At 34.3% G+C, this 12,766-nt stretch overlaps 1 protein-coding gene across 1 annotated transcript in view; it reads left to right on the top strand.

Annotated features, from left to right (window-relative positions):
• The first annotated feature begins 1,680 nt into the window (after nt 1-1,680).
• The window catches only part of LOC135202295 (uncharacterized), a 23,018-nt gene continuing 11,932 nt past the window's right edge, over nt 1,681-12,766 (top strand). The window contains exons 1-2 of the mRNA XM_064231615.1: nt 1,681-1,958; nt 3,239-3,912. Coding sequence (XP_064087685.1) covers nt 3,327-3,912 — 586 coding nt within the window. The 5' untranslated portion in view covers nt 1,681-1,958; nt 3,239-3,326. The remainder of the gene's footprint in view (nt 1,959-3,238; nt 3,913-12,766) is intronic.

The raw sequence follows: 12,766 nt of genomic DNA on the forward strand, positions 1-12,766 counted from the left end.
TCATTGTATCCTCAATAATTGAATTGAATATGGAATTTAGGCCACAGGCCAAGCACTGGGACCTATGAGATCATTCAGGTCTGAAATGGAAATTGAGAGCAGAAGGGCTTGACGAGTGTAACTGGAGGAAAATCTCGCAGTTGCAGTATGGAACACGTGTCAGGAGAGGGTGGTTAGTAAGACGGAAGAGAGGATGCGAATGGAGGTACAGAAAAGGAATGAGATGGGTTGCAGTTAAGAGGCCGAAGGCACGCTGCACAGAACCATAAGTAATCCCTAAATTGCACCGCATGAGGTGCACTGTCGGCACTATCCCCTTACGGAGGTATCCTCAATAATGATATTAATAATTCGTGCTTCTGGTCTTGTTATTACTGACTGGTTGTCTTGTGATCATGTTTAGTAACTCTATTCACTTACTACTCGTAAAGTAAGTCCAAACAATATACCGATTCCGGCGAAGCATAATGAAAATTAGATTAACATGAATAATCAGTTGGAATTAAACATACACCTTCGACCTTTGCGTACCAGTCCCTGAAGGTAGTACTTTATATCGTACTGACATCACTGGCTGTCAGATTTGATATCTGAATAAAAAGAAAAAAATAATCCCATGCATACTCAATTCAGCTACAAATAGCAAAGACTTGTATCTCATTAGAGCCATGTCAAATATTCATGAGACATGTGGCAGTAACTTGATTACGGAAAATATCTCTATTAAGAACCAAGATTTATCAGCGTTGCTTCAGAAATTATAAATGCTTGCTCTTATTGTTATTGTCAAATACAATAATAATAATAATAATAATAATAATAATAATAATAATAATAATAATAATAATAATAATAATAATAATAATAATAATAATATAAAAATAAAAATAAAAATAATTTTGCATTTTGAAAATATAAATTAAAGCAGTTATGTAAAAACAATGATAGTAGATAATAAGATTACGAATTATGTGGATGTTATGGAGGACGAAAACAAACAATAATCAAATGAAAAAATGACAGAAGGAAATAATAGTTAGTATGTACCAATGCATATGTGATTGCGTTTTAAGAACTCGCAAAATGTTGCCAACTGCCCAAAAAGAGTGAAACATTGTTTATTTTAGACCATTAATTATTTATCATTATTGGAATCCACAGTATCTCCACATGGAAACACCATAAAATGAGAAAAATTATAATAAGATTTATTTTGCAATCCCGCATTTTCCATTACTATTAATTGAGTCATTATTACAATCAACGTCTACTCATGTGAATGACCTTAATAATTGAAACATCTTACAATTGTATATATCTATTTATGAATACTTTGTATTTCTCTCTCACTCTAAACCGGTTGTCGCAGTCAAAACCAGATGCCCAACGAATGTTCGGTAATCTTCGCTTCATTTACTTATACTTAAACTGGAGTAACTTAAATACATTGAACTGTACTGTGATTATGCATCTCTCAGGCAACATTATGAATCCGGCAAGAAATACCTTTTATAATCAAACAGAAAACCGATATTCGTTCATAGAAGCCTTTTTTACTGACACTATTCCCCCACAAGTCAACTCTCAATTCCCTTTACCATTCGTCCCGCTGACCTTGAACTTCGGCAGGCTTAGGGTACCGTGGGCGCCGCTCGCAGTCCAGTTATGTCTCACCCTGCCCCGCGAAAGCATCAGATTTTTGTCGAATCATTTTGTTTTCCAATATGCTAAATGAAAGTTCATAGAAAGGGAGATTTGGAGCCTTGTGAATAGTCGGTGCTACAGAAAACGACAGTGAATAATGTGCAACAGGTGATTTCAGTGTACAGCTGATTGACAACTTCGGTACTCAGCCCGGTTCAGCCATGATTGCAGGTACGGAAAGCAGATTCGCTGGTTCAGCGGAGGAAAACGAATGCTGCTGAATTTCGACAACTGATTTTCGGTTGAGTAATAAGGTATTTACTATTGTTTCTGTATTTGTGCTTACGTATTGGGAAGATTGCTCTCTCTCTCTCTCTCTCTCTCTCTCTCTCTCTCTCTCTCTCTCTCTCTCTCTCTCTTTTTCCTTCTTACTGGACGACCCTTTAAGATGATCAGTAAAGGTTGTGATAATATTATTTTGTGGTTCTTATCGTGTTGTAGTTATTGTCATCATAATTACGTACCGCGCCTCAGTGGCGTGGTTGGTATGGTCTTTGCCTGCCACCTCGTTGGCCGTGAGTTCGATTATCGGGCATTTCATTGAAGGGTCAGATATGTGTATTTCTGGTGATAGAAATTCACTCTCGAAATGGTTCGGAAGTCACGTAAAGCCGTTGGTCCCCATACTGAATAACCACTGGTTCCAAGCTAAGTAAAAACACCATGAAAACAAACAATTATTACGTACAAGAAAAATGGCCAATGTCTCAGTATAATAAGGCATATGGTACGTTTTTACACCACTTATTTGAGCTCAGGCACATTTATTGAACTACAACCATAATGAGGCAAGCATTCTATTCAGTCATTGCAGCTGTTTTAGATAGGATATTTTTTAACTTTTGTTATAAATAATAAAAAAAACTAAGTAACAATATGATATTACATTGAAGTTCAGGCCTGCATTATTTACTCAACATCTTCTCAGCTCGAAGTTTAAACCAAAATATATATGTCTTGTTATTCAAAGCCATATTTTGTTTTGTAAGGACAACGCCTTTTACAATGTTTCATGTATATGAATAACTTGTCCTTTTTCTATTCTGTATCAGTCTGTAGAGAATTCTCCGGCCTTTCCCCCGAGAAAATAATCATGGGTTGGTAGAGAAACGCAAATTTCCTATCTTCGCGCTCGGAGCTCTGTAAACCGGACTCAGGTACTACATATCCGTCCGCACCTGTCTATGTCAACCCCGCTCATCTGTAATAAAGCTGCTTTACAGGCTGTTCTATTAGTAAGGGCCCGTGCTGGCATAAGGCCGCCACAATATCAAAAACAGTAATAAAGCATCAGTACCTAGTTACCTGCCTCTCTGTCTAGACCTCACAGTTTGTGTCATGGTTATGTGTATTCAAGTTAATAATAATAATAATAATTTATAACGAAAATGCTTAAATAAAATATGACCGTATGGAAAAACCTTTTTTGACAGAGACAGAAGTTATTTTAATGTTACACCTCTTGTCTTACGGCATTGACACATTTTTAATAAGTTTCCAGGTAAATTTTAACACATATTTCTCTTTTCCGTAGGACATTACAGCAGAAGAAGGATAACATGCCTATTTCGAGTATCAATATTCATAGATAGGCCAAAAATAGACTAAAAGCTCGTTAAACCATGAAGAAACGAATAAAGAAATTCCTTATAGTGTTTGTAGCAATTTGCATCACAGGGCCATTGCCATACAGCCTGATACACAAAGAAAACCGGAGTGTCAGTGACTCAAAAATTCTCCAGGAAATTCAGGGCGGCAGCAAGACAGAACACAAAAATTATTCAATTAATTCAAGGAGAAGAGTGGAAGTGGATAATTATAATAGTTATACCTATTCTGTGATAGAAAATTATAAACCGAATGATATAGAAAATGGTGCGAACCTGGTAAGCTACAATAATTTAACGGAATCTGTGACGCAACATGTACCAAACTTTCCCAGTCATAACGGATCAGAAACAATATACGAAAAATCGAACTACATTCAAACAAAAGATGAAAAGCGAGCCAATACATCTAAAACGTCTCGACTTGACGATGACTCGCCGACGAGTGAGAAAAGGAGAGTGAAGACTGTCGCAGATATAAGGGAGGAGCAAGATCGAAGACGCAAAGTTGTGGAGGAAGTATGCAATGCGTTCGGCGTCCAACGGGATGTCCCGAAGACAGGTAGCTCTCTCATCAACAATGTGCATCCTGGAGACAAAGGTAAGATTCTGTCCTGACCTTGGGTTGTGGATGCCCAAAGATGCAGCATGCACTTTTTAGGCTTTTCCCTCGTGAAATCTACTGCATACATTCACTTTAAACCTTCAACAAATGACGAACATTTAATTGGGGATTTGTTATCAGCATATGGATACAAGCTGGACAAAATAAATTAACAAAGAGGCGAATGTCGCTGACTCAAACGTAAGCATATTAACAATATAACACATGACTTTAATGAGTAATCTAAATGGCTAACACACACACAAATATACATACATACATACATACATACATACTACATACATACTATACGTACATACATATATATTATATATATATAGATATATACATCTTATATCTATATATATATATATATTATATCTATATATTATATATATATATATACATATATATTGTGTGTGATGAGAGACAGTTTGGTCTCTGAAGTATAGTATTTACTTTCTAAATTTTTGCGTTTCTATGGCCCCCTCATATTATATATATATATATATATATATATATATATATATATATATATATATATATATATATATATATATCTATAATATGAGGGGCCCATAGAAACGCAAAAATTTAGAAAGTAAATACTATTACTTCAGAGACCATACTGTCTCTCATCACACACACACACACACACACACACACACCACAACACAATAAATATATATATATATATTATATATAATTTAATATACATATATATATATATACATATATATATATATATATATACATATATACATATATATATATATATATATTATATATATATATTATATGCATTCGAGAATTTTCATAATATTTTTTGCTGATGTTTTCTATCGATTGCAATGAAATCAAATATGGCTAATATCGAAATAATTCTTCAGTGTATTCACTGTCCCAGATGCAGATGTCGAACTACACGAGAGAGAGAGAGAGAGAGAGAGAGAGAGAGAGAGAGAGAGAGAGAGAGAGAGAGAGAGAGAGAGAGAGAGAATGAATGAACGAATGGTGAATTTCAGGCACTTTCATCCATTTAGTACTTAGGACAGTATAAGGAGAAGAGTAGCTGGACAACCAGCAACTAAAGAAAAGAAATGGGCTGGTAAGTGGCTGCAACTATAAGTAGTTCACTTAAGGTAGATTCTTGGAAGAGCCCCTGTGACTACGAGGCGTTAGTTTGGCGGCCGCTGAATGGCTGGGAGCTGTCTTCCTCCCGGTACCAGCCAATCAGCGGCCGCCAAACAAACGTCTCGTAAGAATAGGGCTCACCCAAGAATCTACCTTAAGTGAACCAGCTATAGCAGCCGACAAGCTTTTCATTAAAATATTCTTTCAGCCAATAAAAATGTCGCACTATAACTATCATACGAAATTGTCATTCTTATTTTTTTAAACATGATACAAAATGAGACACATAAGAGACTAAAATATCTACAAACTATTTTTTCTAGCTAGCGTAATGAGCGACTGACGAAAAGAGAGCATAATAGTAAATAACAAAAAACCTCATTATTAACGTATAATGAAACCCGAAAAAAATACTACAATCACCCAGTTTTAAAAGTAACAAAACTTGCTGCTTGCGATAAAAATTTGAAAGCCAATCAATCGAAAACACAGAGAAATGAAAAATTCAGAGAGAATTCGGATGATATTTTCGGAAGCAGTTCACCCGATTAACTTTAACAGTTCGTCCTCTCCCGATGACTCTCTCATGAGGACCAATTTCGAGGCGACATTTTTTTTTTTTTTTTTTTTTTTTTTGTTTTTTTTTTTTTTTATCGGACGCACAGAAAGAAATGTTACAGCCACGACCACTCCCGGCGTTTTCCAGTTCTAGGGGTTGAAAATTAAGTGATTTTAAGTCTGATTTCTTATCCTTTTCGTTGGTTGGTTTAACAGGCGCACACGCACAAACAGACTACGCATATAACGTGTATATGATAATATAATATATATATAAATATATATAATTAAGTATTATATATATATAGTAGTATAGTATAGTGTATAGCTATCCATTACACTCATAATTATATATCTCTAACTACGTATATATATACTATATATATATTTATATTATTATATATATATATATATATATAATATCAATATAACATATATATATATATATATATATATATATATATATATATATATATATATATATATATATATAAAATCTAATTATCGTTTATTTATATATGTGTGTATATTTATAATGCATTGTATATATATATATATTTATTATATATATATATTTATATATATAATATATAATATTATTATTATATATATATTAAACATATATTGTAGTAAGTAATTATATACTTATTATAATGTATATGTGTAATATATATTATATATATATATATATATATATAATTATATATATAATATATATTATATAAATTATATATATCTATATATATATATATATTATACTATACATATATATATTATATATAAAATTTAATTATCGTTGATATATATGGGGTGTATATTTATACCTGCATTATACATATATGTTTATATATATATATATATATATATATATATATATATATATATATATATATATATATAATATATATATTATATATATATATATATATATATATATATATATATATATATATATATATATATATATATATATATATATATATATTGTTGTATATTGCTACTTTTAAAATGCATATATTCCCTCTTAGACTGTACAAAATGTTATGTAGAATTATGCAACATTTTTTCAGATTCCTAGATAGCTTAGAGATAGGATGTTTTAAATGTGTGTTCAGATTTCGCATAACATAATGTAAAAAAATATATATATAACGTAGAATGTAAAAAGAGAGAGATTTTCTTTGTCCGTTCGAAACTACGATTGTTTCCCTATTATGTCAGCACTGTGAGATTAGAGGAACTGCGAGATCTCCGTTTGCTTTCCTAATCTGTCAACACGTTTGATAAGCGAGCTCGAGACTTCATTTGTGTTTTGAGAATCTGTCATCAAGTAAGATAAGGGCTTCTGCTTCGGTCAATCGAGTAGAGTACGTGTCTTTTTTTTTTTTAACAGACTGGACTCATATGTGTATGTCTTTATCAAAGCCACGTGCAGATTACACATTTTATATGTAAAATTGAGAAGATTTCGAAGCTTCTAGAAGAATTGTGCCAAAAACGTTTTGTGTCATTTCCCCTGTCCAGCTTCCACAAGAGAGAAGAATTTCATTAGATCTTAGATTCTCGAGGCATTAACATTTCGCTCTCGCTCTCTCTCTCTCTCTCTCTCTCTCTCTCTCGACATCCTTGAGATTATATTAACGTAATGTAAATTGGTCACTCGTAACTTGAGAATTTCATATTTGATATCTCTTAGAGTTTATTTAGTGTTAAATAGTGTTTTTTGTGGAATCTGAACAAACATTGTTGTTGTAACGGCGCCTGGTTTTAGTGAAAGTGTAAAACAAGACTGCAGCCAAGAAAGAAGTTGGTATACCAAAAAGGTAAAGTGTGTTATATTTTTATTAGTTGCAACTAATATCTAATGGTTATGATGATTTGGTAAGAAACTAATAACTGATAGGAACAGTGGTTAACTAATAACTGATAGGAACAGTGGTTTGGTAAAAACTGGTGGTTACAATGTTTTGAGTGAAAAGATTTACACTTACACATTGCAAATTTTTGTGTTTTGTGTTTGTTTCATTTTTTGTGCATTTTTTTATTTTCTTGTTGAAGTGTGCCTTTTTATTTTGAGACTGTCCACATTTTTCTGTATTTTCATTTGCATTCACAATTTAATTGACTTATTCATTTTCATTGCTTAATCATTGCACATTTAATTAAATTTAACACTTGTGAATTAATTTGCATTTGCTTAGTATTCTTTTCAAGTTTTATTATTATTTAGCACTTGTGAATTAATTTCTAATTTCAATTATTGCCTAACACTTTTGAATTTTGATTGAATTAATTTTCTTGAATTTTGTGATAAATTAATTTTGATTTAATTTTACTTAATTTAATTCAAGAATTAATTAAACTTTACTTAGTTTTCAAGTAACAGTAATTTTCCCTGATATTGTGAATTTCACTTTTAAATTTTGAGTTTAATAATAAATTTTTGTATTTAAAATTTTTATAAGTGTTTTTATTTTTATACCAGTATATTTCCATAAGATTATGATTATGTTAGGTAGAAACATAGAGTGGTAATTGTTCTGCTTTCCTTCAATTTACTTGAAGTGACTTAGAACCAGGGAAGTACTTAGACTTCTGAAATCAGAGAAATACTTAGACTTTTAAAGTTGTTGATGGAGTGATGCCCTTTGATTAATTTCATTGCTTACAAGATTACCTCACACCTAGTCTGATTTTCTGCAATACTGGTAAGTTGTTAAGGGATCACTGTTGCCTTTAGAGTATTCAGTCGTTTAATACCTGTAATGAGGGTTCAGGTGTCTGGTTTTGTGAGGTAACAATAAATGAATGGTAAGTGTTGTAACCAGATACTTGGCACTTCGTAACATGTATTAATGGTGCCCAGAGACCCGGGAAAGCAGATTTAATTATCACTCTAGTATATACTGGTGGTGTTAGGGATATATTTTGTTAGGAGAGTGACCATATAGTTTTGTTTTGCATTTATTGTATTGAATTGTAAGTTGATAATTTAGAGGAAAATGGCTCAGTTCAAGGTTCAGGAATTTTTAGCAGCCCCTTCCATCCAAGTCTTATCTGAAACCACTCTGACTAAGGGACAGTGGAGCGCTTAGCAGTGGCATGTGGTGGTTATGTGTCTACTAGTATGGTAAAGGCACAAATAAGATGTATTGCTATGGAATCATTGATAAACTCTGGTAGAATAACTGATGAAGATGAGTTAGAATTGGCTCAAGAGTTGTTGAATGTAGCACGTGCTGATCTCATAAAAAAGCAAGCAGAAAAGAAAGAGAAAAGTGATGCAGAGTTAGAGCTTAAACGCAATGAAGCAGAAGAGAATTTGATTAAGCTAAAAATGCATGCTGAAGGAGAGAGAATGCAAGCTGAAAGAGACAGAATAGATAGAGAAAAACAAGAAAGAAGAGAAAGAGAAGAAGAAAAAGCAGCAGAAGAGGAAAGAGAAAGGATAAAAGAGGAAAGAGAAATCACAAGTCATGAAAGATAAAAGAGGGAAGAGAAATCGCAAGACATGAAAGGGAAATGGAATTGATAACAGCTAGATCCACATTACCTGTAACACCGTCTAACCCTAACCAAGGTAATCAAGACCCTGTATTTGATGTAGTGAGAGTACAAAAGTTAATCCCTAAGTTTACTGAAGAAGCTCCAGATGAGTTTTTTGATCACTTTGAGAAAGTGGCTTCAGGTATGGGATGGCCAGAGGATAAATGGTCAGTTTTGCTACAAAGTGTTTTGATTGGTAACGGGAGAAGTGCTTATCTAGCCTTAACAGCTGATCAGTGTAAAGACTACAAGGTACTTAAACACAGTGTGCTACAAGTTTACCAGATGACCCCAGAGTACTACAATGAGAGATTCAGAAATTTAAGAAAAGATGAGAGGGGAACATTCTTAGATTATGCTTACAAAGTGAGAAAGTGTTTCAAACGTTGGTTAGAAGCTGCTAAAGTTAAAACTTTCAATGAGTTAGAAGAGTTACTTGTTCTTGAACAGTATCTCAAGGGAATTCCTGAACATATAAGAGCCTATTTGGGAGAGAGAGAGGTGAAAAAACTTGACAAAGCTGCTACACTGAGTGAAGATTACAATATAATCAGTAGTAAACATAATTACAATGTCATGTACCAGAGTTAACAACGGCCAGATTTTAAGTCTTATCCAAATAACAGGAACAAATTTAATGGGAAACCTTCAAGTGATACTACCAAGAGTACACAAGGTAATATAACTCTGCAAGCTAATGTGAAATCCTCATCCAGTTTTTCAAGACAGTTACAGAAACCTAATGTTGTCTGTTTCAAGTGTGGAAGAGTAGGACACTACAGTCAAGAGTGTTACCGGAATCAACAGTAGTCAAAGCCAGTTGGTCAAGTTGTGAAAGGTGACCAGGTGAAACAAACTACGAAGAGCAGTGTGGTAAAGAATCAGACTCCAGAGAAGAATGAAACTAAACAAGCTGAATGTTTAGCAACCAGTGGATATGTTACCTCAACCAGTGAGTGGCTTAGCAGTGTGGAGGCTTTTAAGCCATATATCTATGAGGGTATGCTGTCAACTCAAGAAGGAAGTGTGCAGGTACCAGTCAAGATATTACGTGATACAGGGAGTAACCATAGTGTGGTAGTATGTGGTTTTCACCCTCAGTTGGAGAAGAGTCTCACAGGAGATTCAGTTATTTTGAAGGGTATAGGAGGAGAGGAAGTAACTCCTATATGCCGCTTACACCTGTCGTGTGAATTGGTGACAGGGAATGTTGATTTTGCTGTAAAGGACTCACTGGTTGTGGAAGGTGTACATGTTCTATTGGGGAATGAAGTTGGTGGTGTGCCATTTATTCCTTGTCCTGTAGTGACAGACAAACCATTGAGGAGTCCTACTGAGGATTTACACACCCAAGAAGGATCAAGTGAAGGATCTTTGTGCTTAGAAGAATTATTCCAGGGAAGTGAAGTTTCCCATAGTGCTGACCAAGAAGAGATTTCCCAAGAAGATGAAGAAGACGACGACAATGAAGAAGAAAAACCTGATGTTCCTGAAGAGACTCCGAGTAGTCAAAGTGTTGCTGTAGACAATAGTGAAACTACAGTAGCTGAGTTAGCAGATATTGAGAATTCAACCCTTGAAGTTGGTCAAGTGACAAGAGAGAAGCTGATGGACTTGCAGAAGAAGGATGCATCGTTAACTAATTTGTTCTTCAGAGTTGTTGATCGAGAAGAGATGCAACAAACGCATACCTGTTATTATCTGAAGGAAGGTTTGCTGATGAGGAAGTATAGACCTACAGATATACCAGGAGATGCTGTATGGGGCGAATATCATCAAATTTTGATTCCATATCCGTTGAGAAAGCAAGTGGTTGCAGTAGCTCATGAGCCTGGACATACGGGAATCAGGAAGACTGTGGAGAAGATCATGAAATATTTTTTCTGGCCTGGACTTCACAAAGATGTTAGCAGGTTCTCTCGTGAGTGTCATACCTGCCAGATAGCTGGAAAACCGAATGAAACCTTCAAGAAAGCCCCCCTACAACCTATAGAAGTTAGAGGAGAACCCTTTAGCAAAGTGATTATAGACATGGTTGGACCACTGCCGAAGACAAAGAAAGGAAATGAGAATTTGTTAACATTAATGTGTCCTGCGACAAGATATCCATAAGCAATCCCTGTTAGAAACATATCTGCCAAGATAGTTGCTGAAAAACTTGTGGAGTTTTTCTCAAAGTTTGGTATACCAGAAATAGTACAAAGTGACAGAGGAACAAACTTTACTTCAAAGTTATTCCAGGATGTGATGAATTTGTTAGGAGTGAAACAAGAGTTATCCAATGCCTATCATCCAGAAACTCAAGGTGCCTTGGAAAGGTTCCACCAGACATTGAAAAGTATGCTGACAAAGTATTGTTGAGTCAGGAAGAGAATGGGATGTTGGTTTACCATTAATGTTGTTTGAAGTTAGGAGTGCTTATCAAGAAAGTATGGGATGTTCACCTAATGAGATGATTTTTGGAAGAGAAGTTAGAGGACCGTTGAAGATTCTTGCAGAAAATTGGGAAGAAAATCAAGAGGAAAGCCAAGGAGAGTATGTGAAGAACTTAAGGAAAAGGTTTTGAAAGAGATTAAAAAAATTTTCTTTAGAAAAATTGAAAAATGAGTCAAAAGAAAATGAAAAGGAGATTTGATGCTAAGACTAAGCTAAGAAGTTTTAGTTTTTGTTGGTCAACAAGTGTTTAGTTATTGTCTTAACCTGTCAAGAGATTTCCCCTCACTAATAAATTTCAAGGTCCTTACAAGATAATTCAGAAGTTAAGTGATAGAACTTATGTGATTGAAACACCAGAAAGAAGAAGACAAAGGAAGATACATGTGAACCTCTTGAACCCTTATTTCTCAGAAACTAGAACTGAAACTGTGTCAGTAACCCAAACAACTCTATCTACAGAAGACGATGATGACTATGAATTGGGAGCTGCAAGCAAGATGAATAATTCTTCAATTTTGGAAAATTTGGAGGATAAACTGAAACATCTGAGTGTTGAACAAGGTGAAGACTTAAGTGAAGTAATTAGTAGTTTTCCAGAAATTTTTTCAGATGTGCCTAGACGTACTGATCTGACCAAGCATGAAATCAAGATTCAAGAAGATGGAAGACCTTTCAAGCAAAGAGCCTATCGCTTTATCACCATATCATCGAGATGTTTTGAAGAAGGAAGTTGAGTATTTGCTGCAACATGGATTAGCAGAACCCAGTTCAAGTCACTTCAGTTCTCCATGTGTGTTAGTGAAGAAACCAGATGATTCATTTAGGATGTGTACTGATTATAGAAAACTGAATTCTATCAGTGTGGCTGATAATTATCCTTTGCCTCTTATAGATCAGTTACTTGATAACATTGGGCAAGCCGTTTGTTTCCAAGATAGACTTGTTGAAAGGATATTATCAAATTCCCTTAGATGAGAATGCCAAGTTGCTGTCAGCTTTTATTACTCCATTTGGACTGATGAATGCACCCGCAACATTTCAACGAGTGATGGATCAACTACTAGGATCGATTGAAGGAGTAGGTGTATACCTGGATGACATCGTGATTTACTCTACAACGTGGGAAGAACATCTGAAGATTCCGAGGAAAGTTTTCAAGAAACTACAAGAAGCAGGA

The sequence above is a fragment of the Macrobrachium nipponense genome, chromosome 30 (assembly GCF_015104395.2).
Source record: "Macrobrachium nipponense isolate FS-2020 chromosome 30, ASM1510439v2, whole genome shotgun sequence".
In the NCBI taxonomy this organism is placed as follows: domain Eukaryota; kingdom Metazoa; phylum Arthropoda; class Malacostraca; order Decapoda; family Palaemonidae; genus Macrobrachium; species Macrobrachium nipponense.